The 14,535-nt window shown below is 46.1% G+C and overlaps 1 protein-coding gene across 1 annotated transcript in view; it reads right to left on the bottom strand.

Moving 5' to 3' along the window:
- abca2 (ATP-binding cassette, sub-family A (ABC1), member 2) overlaps window positions 1-14,535 on the bottom strand; it is a 457,180-nt gene that overhangs the window by 222,226 nt on the left and 220,419 nt on the right. Inside the window, exon 7 of the mRNA XM_067969563.1 lies at window positions 8,306-8,410. Within this exon, the coding sequence (XP_067825664.1) occupies window positions 8,306-8,410 (105 nt within the window). The remainder of the gene's footprint in view (window positions 1-8,305; window positions 8,411-14,535) is intronic.

The following is a 14,535-nucleotide window of genomic DNA, read 5'->3' as shown; positions in this document are numbered from 1 at the left end:
CAGAAATGGACCAAGGCTGTCCAAACTCATTTCATGTGGGATCCTCACAAGCAGAAGGCAACAGGAGACTTTCCCCATCAGTCTGGACTCAAATCCAGGCCCTAGAGGTGAAAGGACATTGACGAATCTACAGCACCACTCAGTGCTCCTCTCCCTCTTATTTTTTTTTTAAAAGGAATATTCATTATTTCATATCATTATTAGAAGAACTGGCAATACTCCCATTCTACCAGATTCAATATGCCAATTAAAAACCATGGGGAGGACATCTTGACACTAACTATTTTTGGCACAATGGGATCTGGATCCCCGTTAACTGCCTCTTCCAAATGATAGCTCTTCTTATTTCAGTATCAAACTCAGGCTCCTTAAAATAATTCCTGCAATTTTCCCTCTGATCTCAGCAAAAATAAATTATGACCTGCTGAAGGTCAAGTGGATCATTTCTTGTTCAGCTGATTTATTTTCATGATTACCCGAAATGTTATATTACCTTACCACTGGCTGTAAATTAGACATGAGCAGTGACATATTACACTTAAGTGCTTGGGTGTCAAAACCCTTAACAGCCACACATAGGCCTGCCTTGCCACTTCAAATGTAAATTAATGATGAACTTGAAGTAGAGCATTAACTGCTGCTGCCATACTTGTGCCACCATTTTCAGTGTGGACAAGCCAAGCAGCTAAATGCAGCCATCACACTCTACTCCTTTTCAGATTAACATTGAGCCTGATCTAAGCCATCCTAAACCTCACCTTGAAGTGCTCAATGGTGATAATTGGTGGCCAAAGATGGCCAATATGGGTTCATGAAGGGGAGGTCCTGCCAATCTAACTTCCCGGTTTTCTTTGAGGGTGTGATAAAGGAGCTGGATATGGGTAAAGCAGTGGACGTGGTGTACTTGGATTTCAGTAAAGCCTTTCATACAGTTCCTCTGGAAAGGCTAGTACTGAAAATAAAGAACAGCGGGAATTAATGGAAATATTTTTAAATGGATGAGTAATTGGTTGACCAATGGAACCCAGAGGGTGGTGGTACAGGGATTGTCTTCAGTCTGGGAAAATGTTACCAGTAGGGGTCACACGGGGGTCTGTTTTGGGACCTCTTTTGTTTGATATCTTCATAAATTATCTGGAGGTGGAGTCACAAGCACAGTAGTTAAATTTGGAGATGACACAAAGCTGATGAAGGTGGTAGACTACAAGGCTGAACAGGAAAAACTACAGGGATATTTGAATATACTTGGGAATTGGACTGACAGGTGGCAGATGAAATTCAGTGTAGAAAATGCAAAGTGCCTTCACATGGGGACAAAGAATCCAGGAAAAGACTCTTACTTACATGGAAAGAAAATAATGTGCATTGAAAATGAGAGAGATCTGGGGGTCCTGAATTTCAACAAATTGAAGCATTTGCAACAATGTTTGGTGGCAGTGAGTAAAGCAAATCAGATGTTGGGATATATCAAACGGTCGAAATCGTGAGGTAATCTTGCCAATTTATGAATCATTGGTGCAACTGCATGTAGAATACTGTGAACAGTTCTTGCTGCCTTATTACAGAAAGGATACTGCAGCTATTGAAAGGATACAGAAGAGAGCAACTAGAATTTTTGAGGGGATGGAGGGATTGGATTATGGCAGGTGATTACGTAAATTGGGCATGTTCCCTTGGAGAAAATATGGTTGAGAAGTGATATGATAACTGTTTTTAGGATTCTAATGGGACTAGATAATGTAGACCATGACAAGCTGTTTCACCTTGCCCAGAACAGTAAATCCAGAGGACACAGCCTGCACTTGATGGGGGGTAAATTCAAAACTAATCTGCAGAAACATTGGCCTCAATATTAACCCTCTCCCCACGATGGGTGAGAAAGGGTCAGGGGTGGGGTTAGAATTAAATACGGGGAACGGAACCCTAACACACCCCCACTGCCCTTTTTACAGCGGCGGATATCTGGGCATCAGAATTTCCTGCCGTGGGGAGACGGGACACTTAATTAACATATTTAAATCGGGTTCCCACAGTGTATTGGGAGCCCGGTTTAAATTTTACTGCTGCTACACCGGTTTCCCAGTGGTTGGGAAAGTGGGAGCTGCTGGCTCCACACGGTAAGTGTCTCGTGGATCAGGAGGGCTCCCCCCTGGCACCTCATGGAAGCCTTCAGCCCATCCACCCTCCTCCCGCAGTCTCGATCGCGGGTCTCTTCCCCCCTCCACCCCACCAGCCCCGATGGCGGGCCTCTTCCCCCTCCAACCTCCCCCAGTCCTGATCGTGGGCCTCTTTCTCCCCTCCACTCCACCAGCCCTGACTGCGGGCCTCTCCTCCCCTCCAACCCCTCCCTAAGCCCCGACCATGGGCCTCCCCCCACCCAGCCCCGACCGCGGGCCTCCCCCCCCCCCCCACCCAGCCCCGACCGCGGGCCTCCCCCCCCCCACCCAGCCCCGACCGCGGGCCTCCCCCCCCCCGACCCAGCCCCGACCGCGGTCCTCCCCCCCCCCAACCAGCCCCGATCGCGGGCCTCCCCCCCCCCCCCCCCAACCAGCCCCGATCGAGGGCCTCCCCCCACCACCGGCCCCGATCGCGGGACTCCCCCCCCCCCCTAACCAGCCTCGACCGCGGGCCTCCCCCCACCACCGGCCCCGACCGCGGGCCTCCCCCCACCACCGGCCCCGACCGCGGGCCTCCCCCCCCCCCCACCGGCCCCGACCGCGAGCCCCTCCCCCCACCCCAGCCACGACCACGGGCCTCCCTCCCCCCAGCCACGACCGTGGGCCTCCCTCCCCCCAGCCCCGACCCCGGGCCTCTCTGACCTCCCAATTGCCGGGGACTGCCCCCAAGGGTCCTCGGCTGCGGCCTCCTGCTGCTGGTGTTCCCTCCTGCTCACCAGCCAGGCTGTCCATTTTGGCCAGCTGCCAGGTGAGAAATGGAGCAAAAAATTGTTAATGAGGACCTACAGTTAAGTTCGGCAGGAGCTCCCCTTCCCCGGCCTTGCCGGGATCTTCGGCCTTTTTCGGCCTCTTTCCCCATCTCCCCGTAAATATCGGGGCCATTATTTCAGTGAATGAGTGGTAAATCTATGGAATAGGCTGCCTAGGAAGAAGTTGGAAGCATTCAAATGCAAATTAGATTTCTTTGAAAAAACAAGATTTGGGGATACAGTGTATGAGTAATTTGAGACAGGACATGTGGTGAGTGTAGCATGCTTGGGCAAAACAGATGATTTTGGGCCTATGATTCCCGAAGGTTTCCAGCACTGGGGGTTTTCCTCACCTCCTGTCTGGGTCTGTTGTACAACAATTGATAGAGATTGATTGCCATGATTAGTCAACAACTCCATTATCATTGTATCATGTGATTACCAGGATGGTAGAACGCGAACTAGATGGACTTGGTCTTTTTTTTGCCTAGCATAGTTCCGATGGAAACATCATCCATTCCCCAGCAGTGGCATCTATCACCTTGTGGATGAGAGCCAGGATTACAAGGACAGAGTACAAGTACAAAAACTAACCAAAAGGATAAAAAGCATGTCACCCGTACTCTGGATATCTAACCCATGTGCAAAAACCAACCTGGCCTTTATTTTCTTTGGAAAAATCACATCCTGCAATGTTTGGACCAGGTCGCATTCAGGCGGCTCCATTCTGGAAATACACTGTCCATGGCTCAATGCCTGCCAGATGAAAATGTTCATTTGGCAATGCCCTGCTTCATTTTACCATACAAACACTGGCCACCATTAATTATAATATGAAGCTGTATTTACAAATAATTGCAGGTAGAAGGCATATGAAAGAATACCATTATTTGTCTAGCATTTAATTTGTTCATTCCAACAGGATACACACGAACCAATTCTACATGAGGCGTGGAACAGATGAATTGACAAACAGAATTACACAGGGTCTCAACCAGTTTGACATAAGTGAGTTTTTGTATCAATGTTTGGTGTGGAGAAGGAACCAAAACAGAACTTTTAACATTACGGAAGGGCTGAGAGGGTAAATAGTGGAAAATTATTTCCGTTGTGCGGTAACAAAAACCGCTGCCGACTCATGCTGGGATTTGGGTTCATGGATGCTGGCAACCCATGGGTGCCCTGCCTAGTTTGCTAAAAGGTTATTTCACCAAGCGTGGAGGGGGAACGTCACAGCGAGCCTGGGCCTGTCATCCGCAAGCACTTTCCACCATGGTTTCACCGGATAGCGATCAGGAGCAAGAACGCTGGGGGCACTAAGGTGTAGTCGCATTCCAACAGCCACCTCAGCAGAGGTCAGTTAACTCAGCACAGATCAAGGATCAAACCTCCTATTCTGTATGGCTCACTGCCACACTGGGTGGTTCATTTACCCACTATCGTTCGATCAGATTCATACACAGCTCGTGAAAAAAAAACAAGAAAGCCCACAGCTTCAAGCCGCAGCACTTGAGACTCCAAAGACAGCTCAATGAAGTAATTTCTTCTTGACGATGGTAAGATATAGATGCCACAGGGCCAAGAATCACAGCCACCACTGCAACAAATACACACCCTTCTTCTAGTGAAACTGCCAGAGGTGGCAATTAGAATGAAATCAGGTTCATTCTAGCCTGCAGTTTCCAGGGTAACGATTGACCATCTGTGTACTGTAAAAGCTGCAGAAAAGCTACAACCTGTTCAGTCACAGCTGACAGCAGGAAGATGTCCCAACTGTCCAAATTGCTTACAAAATCAAAAGTGTTCAAAATAATTACGAACTTCCTTTTTTTATTACATTTTTTTCCATTGATTTTAAAAAAATTATATATCAAAAAAGTTTCATTTTTGACTATTCCGTTTACCACAGGAGAATTGTCTTGTCTAGTTAGAGTTTGACGGTGTGAAGGAGCCAAATTAAGATGAGGAAGTACATTCACCAGCCAAAGGATTTGGAGTGATTATATCATTATGGCTGTAATTCAGCTGCTTCTTATGGTGATGCTCATTACTGTACAATTGTGTCACCCGACAATACACCGGTAACAGTGCCAGTGTGAAATCTGCCCTCATTTATATTGCAGGAACGATTCCGCAACGCGGGAAGGAACAAACAGGGTAGTGGAATTCTGGAGCTCTCTCCCACAAAAAGCTGTTGGGGCTGGGCGACAATTGAAAATTTCAAAACTGAGATAGATAGAATTTTGTTGGGCGAGGATATTAAGGGTTTTGGAACCAAGGCAGGTATATGAAGTTATCATATAGATCAGCCATGATCTAATTGAATGGCGGAATAGACTCGAGGGACTGAAAGGTCTACTCCAGTTTCTTTGTTCCTATGTTTCTAAACCACTACATGTACAGTTGTCTAAAAATCATCTCGGTTTGTAGTTGCTGGGGAAGATCTATACGGGCCAAGGAACACGCATTCTTGGACTGCGCAGACTGGCTGAGCCCTCAGCCCTGCCTGCAGACAGAAAAAAAATGGCGGATAGTGCCACTGAAGGCAATTCTTACATTGCTGCCCTTGTACTCCTGGCTCTCATCCAAACCTCTGCTGTCCGTATCCTAACCCTCATCAAGTCCTGTTCATCCATCAACCCTGTGCTCGCTGACCTACATTGGCGCCCAGTCCACCAATGCCTCCATGGCCTTGCTTCTCCCTATCCCTACAATTCTCCGAGAACTCTGCGTTCCTTCAACTCTGGCCTCTTGTGCATCCCCAACTTCCTTCACCCCATCATTGGCGGGCGTGCTTTCAGCCGTCTAGGCCCCAAGCTCTGGAATTCCCTCCCTAAACCTCTCCGCCTCTCTCTCCTCCTTTAAGACTCTCCTTAATACCTACATCTTTGACCAAGCTTTTGGTCACCTGCCCTAATATCTCCTTACCTGGCTTGGTGTCAATTTTTGTTTGATAATGCTCCTGTGAACCATCTTGGGACATTTTACTACGTTAAAGGTGCTATATAAATGCAAGTTGTTGTTGTTGTTGCAGGGACCAGAAAAGGCCATTTCATCAGGTTGGGTCTCGGTACCTCTGGAGGCAGTCGCGACAATTCCTTCACCTTACAGCACTGCCTCTGAACAAGTATGTTCAGAAAGTTAAATTCATCTGTAGTCTTGTATTGCATGACTTTTATTCAAATATATTAATAGAAAATCAAACACCTGCAGCAAGGCTCAAATTATTACGAATTGCTACTGAATTACTAAGCAGCAGGGAACATAGAAATGTTTTATTTACAAGGAGTTTCAAGCCTCATCTTCAAAGATCACAGTGAATTCCATTAAATAAAAGCGAAGAAAAACTCCAAGTTGTCATTAATTGTGTGCATGTCTTCCTTCTGGAGAAGACAAAAGACCTTTCTTCAAAACTGTGAATAATTCAATGCCATCTGTAGAAACGTGCATCGTACTTTATTAGCAATGTCAATTTGTAGTCAGCGAACTAACAGCAGGCAGAAATAGTCCTCAATCATACAACTGTCAGAATATAATTCACTAATCTTCTACCATTGTACATCTTGATACAACTGGGTGGTTCCTCCTAGCATAAATCACATCATATAGCAAGAGGCTGATGCTTATTGTAAGTACCAGAGACTGAGCACCAAAATTGACAGACTTTCTCCAAACCCCTCCCCCCCCAACACACAGATTTCCCCCCTTCATCTCTCCTTCCAGAAAGAATGATGCTGTGAATAACAGGTTGCACCTAGCATCAAGACATTTGATTTGATCACTGTAATATGGGGTAGGGAGAGATCCCTATATTACAACTTCAAAAGTACTTCATTGGCTGTAAAGTGCTTTGGGACATCCTGAGGTTGTGAAAGGTGCTATATAAATGCAAGTTCTTTCTTTGTGTTCTGAGCGCACATACTCGTGGCCTGATGCAGTTCCACTGGTGCCAGTCACCTTGAGGCATCTCATTTGTGAGCCTACTCGGTGCTTTTCAATTGTGAAAGGCATCACAGCCGAGTCTGATCCTGTCATCTCCTCCTTTTCACACACGTAATTCCCACCAGGAGTTATTGAATAGCAGTTAGGAACCAGAACCTTTGTTGATGTTTCCCCATCTTCCTCCTGAAGCACTAAAGCCAACTGTAGTACCCCAAGATTGGCTAACTTAACACAGATTGGGGATTGACCCGGAGAGCTTCCTGGTCTGTATGGCTCAGTACCACACTACATCTGAATTTACCCACTGAGGAATCAGGGGAGCTCCATTTTCAGCATCCAATCTGGAGTCTTCACAGAATTACAACAGCAACTTGCATTTATATAGCAACTTTAACATAGAACAGCATCCCAAGATGCTTTACTTCAAGGAAACAGGCCATTCAAGCCAACCAGTATTGGTGTTTATTCTCTACAAGAGCAATAGTTCTAATCCCATGCACCCACCTTGTTCCCATAGTCCATCTCACCTCATTCCTTCAACCACCTAACTAACCTATTTGTAAATGTTGACATGGTCTCTGTTTCAATCACCAACTCCCGGAGTGCATTCCACAGCCACACAATACTGTGTGAAACATTTTCTCCTGTTCTCTGTCCTAAATCTCTTGCATTTAATCTAATGTCTGTGACCCATCATTCTAGATTCCTCATTCATTGGAAAAGATCTGTTTCTATCAACTGTGTTTTAACCCTTCATAATTTTAAACACCTCTATCAAATCACCCTGTAATTCTCCTCTGTTCTAACAAATACAGACTTGCTGTCATTGTCACTCGATTATCGCACACCAAGGAGAATGTAAATGAAAGATGTGAAAGTAACTGGGTGGTGCGTTGATTTCAGAAGAAGAGTTGACAACAATGGAGAAGAGAGCTTCCTGCCACATTACACGACTCAACTAAACCAAGTGGGTACTTTGTTTACATCACAGTATCTTTAGGATTGCAAGCTAATAATACCAAACAATGGGCAGCATCCTAGCCATTAACTACGTAGGCACTGGTTTGGTCTTCCTATGAGTGGCACATTCCTCCAACCTCCCCTCCACTATCCCCACCCACATTAACTGATCATACCAAATGTCTCGATGCTAGGTACAACTTGTTATTCCCAGCATCATTCGTGACTGTCCTGTCACCGATTGTTTCCCACACAATGGCATGGAAATATGAGGGAAATTGGAACAATCACACTGAGCAGTGTGCAATTCCGAAGGAAGCAGGGGGACTTGGCTCCAAAGATTACTTTCTAATATCCTCTAACATATTTGATATCTGGGACTTCAAATGGGGAAGGAAATTCTTTTTTGCTCCCACAGTTGTGCCCCTACAATGGAACAGATACTAAGAGTAGTTGAACAATTGAAGGCCCCCTTACCTCTAACTGTAAAAGTTTCTCTCCAGCGCTGAATGCGTCCCAACTATCACTGTCCAATCCGCTGTCCACAGCAGAAGGATATGATCCAAAGCAAAGGCGGAACACCTGAAAAACAGTTGAGGGCAATAGAATTAACTAGTGGTTTGACAATATTAATTACCGTGAACAAATACAGGCGCAGGCAACCTTAATAGGTTTTCACACTGCTAATCCATTATGTCCTCGGTTCTACGAATAATTAATGAAGTCAGATACACGTCGAGTACAATGCAACCATCCTGTGCCCTGAGCTCTTGTGATTTAATGCACTTGTCCAGAGGATTCACAATATATATTATGGGAGCTTACGCTGTTCTGCCTCATTCACCATTTTATAGAGTGGTTTAGGAGCAATGTCTACTATGAGCTACATCAAATATTTAAACATATACCTCTACAGGTTAAATTTAATATTAAATTAATTTTGATCAAGATTTACTTGTATCTTAGCAGCTCTCCTGTGCCACCTGATTTCCAGTGTAAATGACATCTGCGAACAACCCCTTCTATAGGGATGGGAGAAAGTGGATTTCCATTTGTGATTCCTGACATAGCTCCCAATCTTGGTTGAGTCACTTGGGAAAGGCACTGAATAGAAGCAAGGCCCTTCCACACATTGGTTCTTCCTTTCTTTCCCTTCCTTTGCCCAGTCAGCCAGACAATGGGCAAGTTACTCCAAGCCAGTCTTATGTATTGAAGTACTTGATCACAAAGGAGCATTGAGAGGCCTAGTGCTGGTCTCCTTCCTGTTTTCTCACACTAGAGTGGTCCGCGGTTTTGGGAGAGAAGATGGGAAGAAAATAAGTGGACATGGGGATTAAAAAAAGTTTCAGCCTTAGTATTTTAAGCTGTAAAGAGTCTTTAATACAGTGCTAATTGCTAGTGCCAGCACAATGTACTGGAGTTTTGCTTACATTGTTTTTTAAAAACATAAATCGAAGTTTGTGCAGCTGGATCTAACAAAATTGGACCTAAACCAGTTGGTGCAATGCATGAAACAGATCAAAATATTATTAATAACTGGAGTCTTGCTGCCCTCCGCCAGACAAGTGCACTCATGTGAAACAATTCATTTATATATTATCTAATGAGTTTTGAACTTTCTGCAAATCAACTGCAAATTGTTGTTGAATACACTTGTAGTAATGACATTAAAATCACTAATCCTTCAGTGCGATCATCATCATGAGTGAAATGAAGCACGCTGGCTGTCAGCATTGATCTAAGTCTGAGTCTGAGCGCACACCCCATAATATTTACAGTATATAAGAGAAACAACAGTAGTAAAGTGATTACAAATCAGTGATCTCATCTCTACATTGGGAGGACAAGGCGAAACTATACAAGCTTGGTTCTTGATCTGAGATCATTCACTGATTATTGCTTTGCAATTACTCCCACTAATCTATTACTCAATGAATAAGTCATCTGAACCCTTCAGTTAGATTGTTGTTTGTACTCATGTGCATTTATAAATTATTCTTCACGAAAACCACAAATTGTTTATTCGCAAAAGCAACTTTCACTATATACCCATCCCTGTACACCCTGCGCTGAATATGCTTTTAACACCCTATTATTTATAAATATATTGAACAATAACTTGCATTTATATAGTCCAAAGGCGTTTCACGGAGACATAATCAAAAAAATTAACACCAAGCCAAAGAAGGAAATATTAGGAGGCGTGACCAAAAGCTTGATCAAAGTGTGAGTTTTAAGGAGGATCTTAAGGGAGATCAGGGAGGTGGAGAGCCATTAGTGTATAGGGAGGGAATTTCAAAGCATGAGATCTAGATGGGTGAGGCGCGGTCGTCAATGTGGGCCTGAACGGAGGGGTGATGCACCAGAGGCCATAGTCAGAGGAACATCGGGGGAGGGATTGTAGGGCTGGAGAAGGTTAGACATAGGGAGTGATGAGACCATGAGGGGATTTAAACGCTAGGATGAGAATGGGGGGCATTGGGGGAAGCAGCAGCCAATCTTGGTGTGAGATAGGATGTGGGCAGCAGAGCTTTGGATGAACTCAAGTTTGGAATAGTCGAGCCTGGAGGTAAGAAAGGCATGGCTAAGGGTTCAAGGTTGTGCACCCAAGACCAATGTTAGAAATGTGCAGTTTACGCGCTCACACCACTGACCCTCCCCTTCCTACCCCGCAAACCCTGCTAAATTGAGAGTGGGAAGCAGGCACCAGCTGGAGCACAAAAATGATCAGAATCAACCCCTGCCATCAAAACTTCAACACATGAGTTTCAAAGAACTATATTTGAGTAAATCAGATTAGCGTCTTCAGCTGTCACTATAGTGGGCGAGGGGTGAGAATTATTGATTTGGCAACCGTGAGATGCTACAACTTTAGGAACAGGTGTCGCAACTATTAATTAGAGGGCATATCACGTTCCGCAATGTGATCTGACAAATACGTCAATTAAGGCAAACTGGGTAACTTACAAATATCGCAGGAAATATTAACTTCCCCCAGTGGCTCAGTAAGGCCAGTGCTGACTATGGAATCAATGTATACTGACTAGGAAGGTCTCCGGTTTCATGTCAGACAAGTCAGAAATAATGCTTGGGGTGCTCCTGTTTCTGATGGTAGGAACATAGGATCAGGAGTAGGCCATTCAGCCCCTCGAGCCTGGAATTAGATCATGGCTGATTTGCACCTCAACTCCGTTTACTCGCCTTTGCTCCATATCCTTTGACACCCTTACCTAACAAAAATCTGTGAATTTCAGGGGGAGAGTGTTCCAGATTTCTACTACCCTCTGTGCGATTATTCAGTGACCCCGGTTAGAAGAGTAGATGGCGAGTGAGGGCAGGATCAGGCTCGCTGTGAAGCCCCATAGAATCAAATAGTTTGCTGACCCTCACTGTCTCGGCTCTAATATGAGGAACAAGATGAGTAACTGCGACAGGTTGCCAATGCACGTACCACCGCACGTAGTATCCGGCAACTTCAAGAGAAGAGGAAAGAAAAAGGGATAAAACGGATAAAAATTTAGAGTTCTGCCAGATTCATAGTGGTATTCAGTTATACAGGAATCCGCACCATTTCACCTAAAATACATCCAAAGCTACCCTACATTCAGCAACACTCTGCTTACAAGCAAGATACACACAGTGACACAAAAGGTTCCCTGCACCCACCCACCCACCCACCCAAAAAAAATCATGTCTCCTGAAATGTCAAGTGGACACTGTGGAGATGGTTTTTCTAGTGCAGCAAACCTTTTACACTTGATATGAGATCAATGGAATGATTTTTTTACCTGGAGCCAGGGACTCAGCGGGTAGGTAGATATGCGCGTGGGAAACCCAGAAGTAAAGTGAGCGCGTTGGAATCTGCGATCGCAACTAAATTGAAAGCACTCAATTTTACTTCCGGGTTTCGCGTCTCCAAACTGCGCAGCGGGCGTACTGCGCACCTGCAAGACGCGATCTGAAGTCCACTATTTAAAGGGTCAATGCAAAAATGGATTTTGGAGGAGAAAAGAGGAAGTGAAGCTATGGATTCAAAGAGAGCAAAGACAGCACCCAGGTTCACGGATGCTTCACTTGAAATACTGCTGGGTGCAGGAGGGAGGTCGTCCATCCAGGTGATCGGACGAAGAAATCTGGTTCTGCCACCAAGAAGGTATGGCTGGAGGTTGCAGAAGAGGTCAGTAGCAGGAGTCCAGGTCTTGGCTGCAGTGCAGGAAGCGTTTTAATGACCTAACCAGGTCAGGAAAAGTGAGTACATTTGCTGATTCACCCACATCCTGTGTTGTGCAACACCCCCACCTCTCACTCTGTGTTGGCACGTCTACTCCATCACATAACTCCTTACACCCACTTAAGTTTCAGCATCAACCATCATTCTCTTTCTATGTACTTCCTCACCTCCCCATTTATGCATCCACCATTGCCATTCATCCCAATCCTGGTGCAACATGATGCATCTGTCTGATAGTCAGCCTCTGATACATCTGTTTCATTGTCAGCCTCACCCAAAGCAATGCATCCATTGGGTGAATACATCACCTTCAGTCATTCACAGGTCTGTTCTTTCTCTCCTTGTAGGAGAAGAGAGCACAAAATGCGAGGGAAAGGATGAGAACTGGAGGTGCATCGCCACAAATGGTCCAGCTCGCAGGTGTGGAGGGGGGGGCCTTGGAGATAAATCGGACCGTTGCATGCCTATCTGTCGGAGATGGAGACACTAGCAACCCGCAGATGGCTGGTGACAGAACTTAAACATCCTTCACGCACATGATGAATTGATTTTATGAATGAGTGAACTGTTCCAAACCTCAGCATGGTCATTGGAAAGATTGTCACTTTTTCGATGAATAATTAATATCGGCTTCTGTTGTCTTCCAGGGCCTTCACGCCTTCAAGAGGAAGGAGCCGAAATGGTAGAAAGTGATTCGTCAGAGGATCTCATTCCTTCTGAGGGTGCACTGTCACACGACATACAGCCATGCATCAGCACAGACACTTACACTTCAGTGGGTCCTTTTGGACAGTTAGTTAGGTTGTCACCTGGTGATTCACCGCTCACAAGTGTGCACAAGCAGATACTGGTGGCAGGGGCAGCTGTGGAGAGTCCGTGTTGGGGGCACACTCCTCTCCAAGCTCTGCTCTGCTGGAACACAGATTCTGAACCCCGAGGGCCATCATTGAGAAGGAGAATGATTGAGGTACAGCTGCAACTTTGCGAGGCACTGGAAAACTCTCCATAATAGTGGAGAGGATGGAGGAGCGCAACTTCATCGCTAATGGATTGTTGGTGCAGGTAAGTGAGAGAATGTCTGCGATGGAGAGAATGGCAGTCTCCACTGAGCTTCAAGCACGGCTCACAAATGAGTCCATGCAGGCCATGACAACAGCCATGCAGACTTTGGATGCCAACATTTCTGCCATTTTAAACAGGCAGACAGATACTTTAGCCGCGGCCTTAGAACGCAGCTCACCTGCTCACCAATCTGCCGTCCAGCAGAGTGATGTTGCGCTGGCCCGGGAGAGGGATGATGGCGTAAGGGGACATGCAAATGGGGACTCCAGTCAAAGCGCTCCCACGTCTCACCCGTTGCCACCCCCTGAACCAGTACCCACAATGCTGCATCCTCTCCCAATGACCAGGTCTGCCCCTGCACAGGTGCAGGTGGAGCAGTCTTTGGCAGGGCCCTCACGGGCTTCAAAACCCACAGGTCGTAGGCCAAGAGCATCTCAGCAGTCAGGGCAGGTATCTGAGCAGCCTGTCTCAACCTCTGCTGAAGCCACAGGGGATGCAGCACGTAGAAGCACTTGAAAGGGAAAGGCTAAGCAATTGTAGTACACCAAGGGCATGCACAAGGGTGTGTGATGAGATGTCATGTTGTTCATTTATATATTATATTTGTTATGGGACATTAAATTTAATCATTATCACCACTGCCATGTCTTGGCCATTATTGCGTCGCATGTGTGAAATCGTCATTTCATTTGCTTGATCAGGAATGCCAAGACATGACGACACCCATTGGGCAGGTTTGCAATGGGTGCATGCGTGGTTGAAGGACTGATTTCTGCAAAGGTTGGGGGGAGGGGAGTTGCTGGGGGGGGCGTTGGTGGTGGTGGTTGTTCCAGGCGGCCTGAGTAGCTTAAAGTCTTCAATTTGCACATCTCATTATGAGAAGCTGTTAGAGATGAGGAAATCCCTGGCATCACGGGCAGCAATGTGCACCACTGCTCTGCCGAGGGGTTCCCCATCTTCATTTTCCTCCTCCTCCCTCTCCTTCAATGTTGCCGCCAGATGAGGATGCTTGATGAGCGCATTCAGCCTCCTCCACCTGTAACCCTCTCTGCTGAGCTATGTTGTGCAGGACGCAGCACACGAACGATTATTCTGCACACTCTCGCTGGCGAGTATTGAAGGGCTCCCCTAGATCTATCCAGGCATCTTCAACATTCCTATGGCTTACTCAATGACAGACCTGGAGTTGAAGTGGCTCTGGTTGTACCACTGCTGTGCCTCATTGGTGGGGTTTCTCACAGGTGTCATAAGCCACGTCTGCAGGGAGTATCCCTTGTCTCCAAGGAGCCAGCTCTTAAGTCTGTCTTGTGTGTGTAAGAGGTCAGGAAAGTTGGACTCGTGAAAAAAGAATGAATCTTGACAGCTGCCAGGGAATCTGGCGCACACCTGCAGAAACCTCTTCCGGTGGTCGCAC

Source organism: Heptranchias perlo, chromosome 31 (genome assembly GCF_035084215.1).
Source record: "Heptranchias perlo isolate sHepPer1 chromosome 31, sHepPer1.hap1, whole genome shotgun sequence".
Taxonomy (NCBI): domain Eukaryota; kingdom Metazoa; phylum Chordata; class Chondrichthyes; order Hexanchiformes; family Hexanchidae; genus Heptranchias; species Heptranchias perlo.
This window is presented reverse-complemented; position numbering and strand designations above follow the sequence as displayed.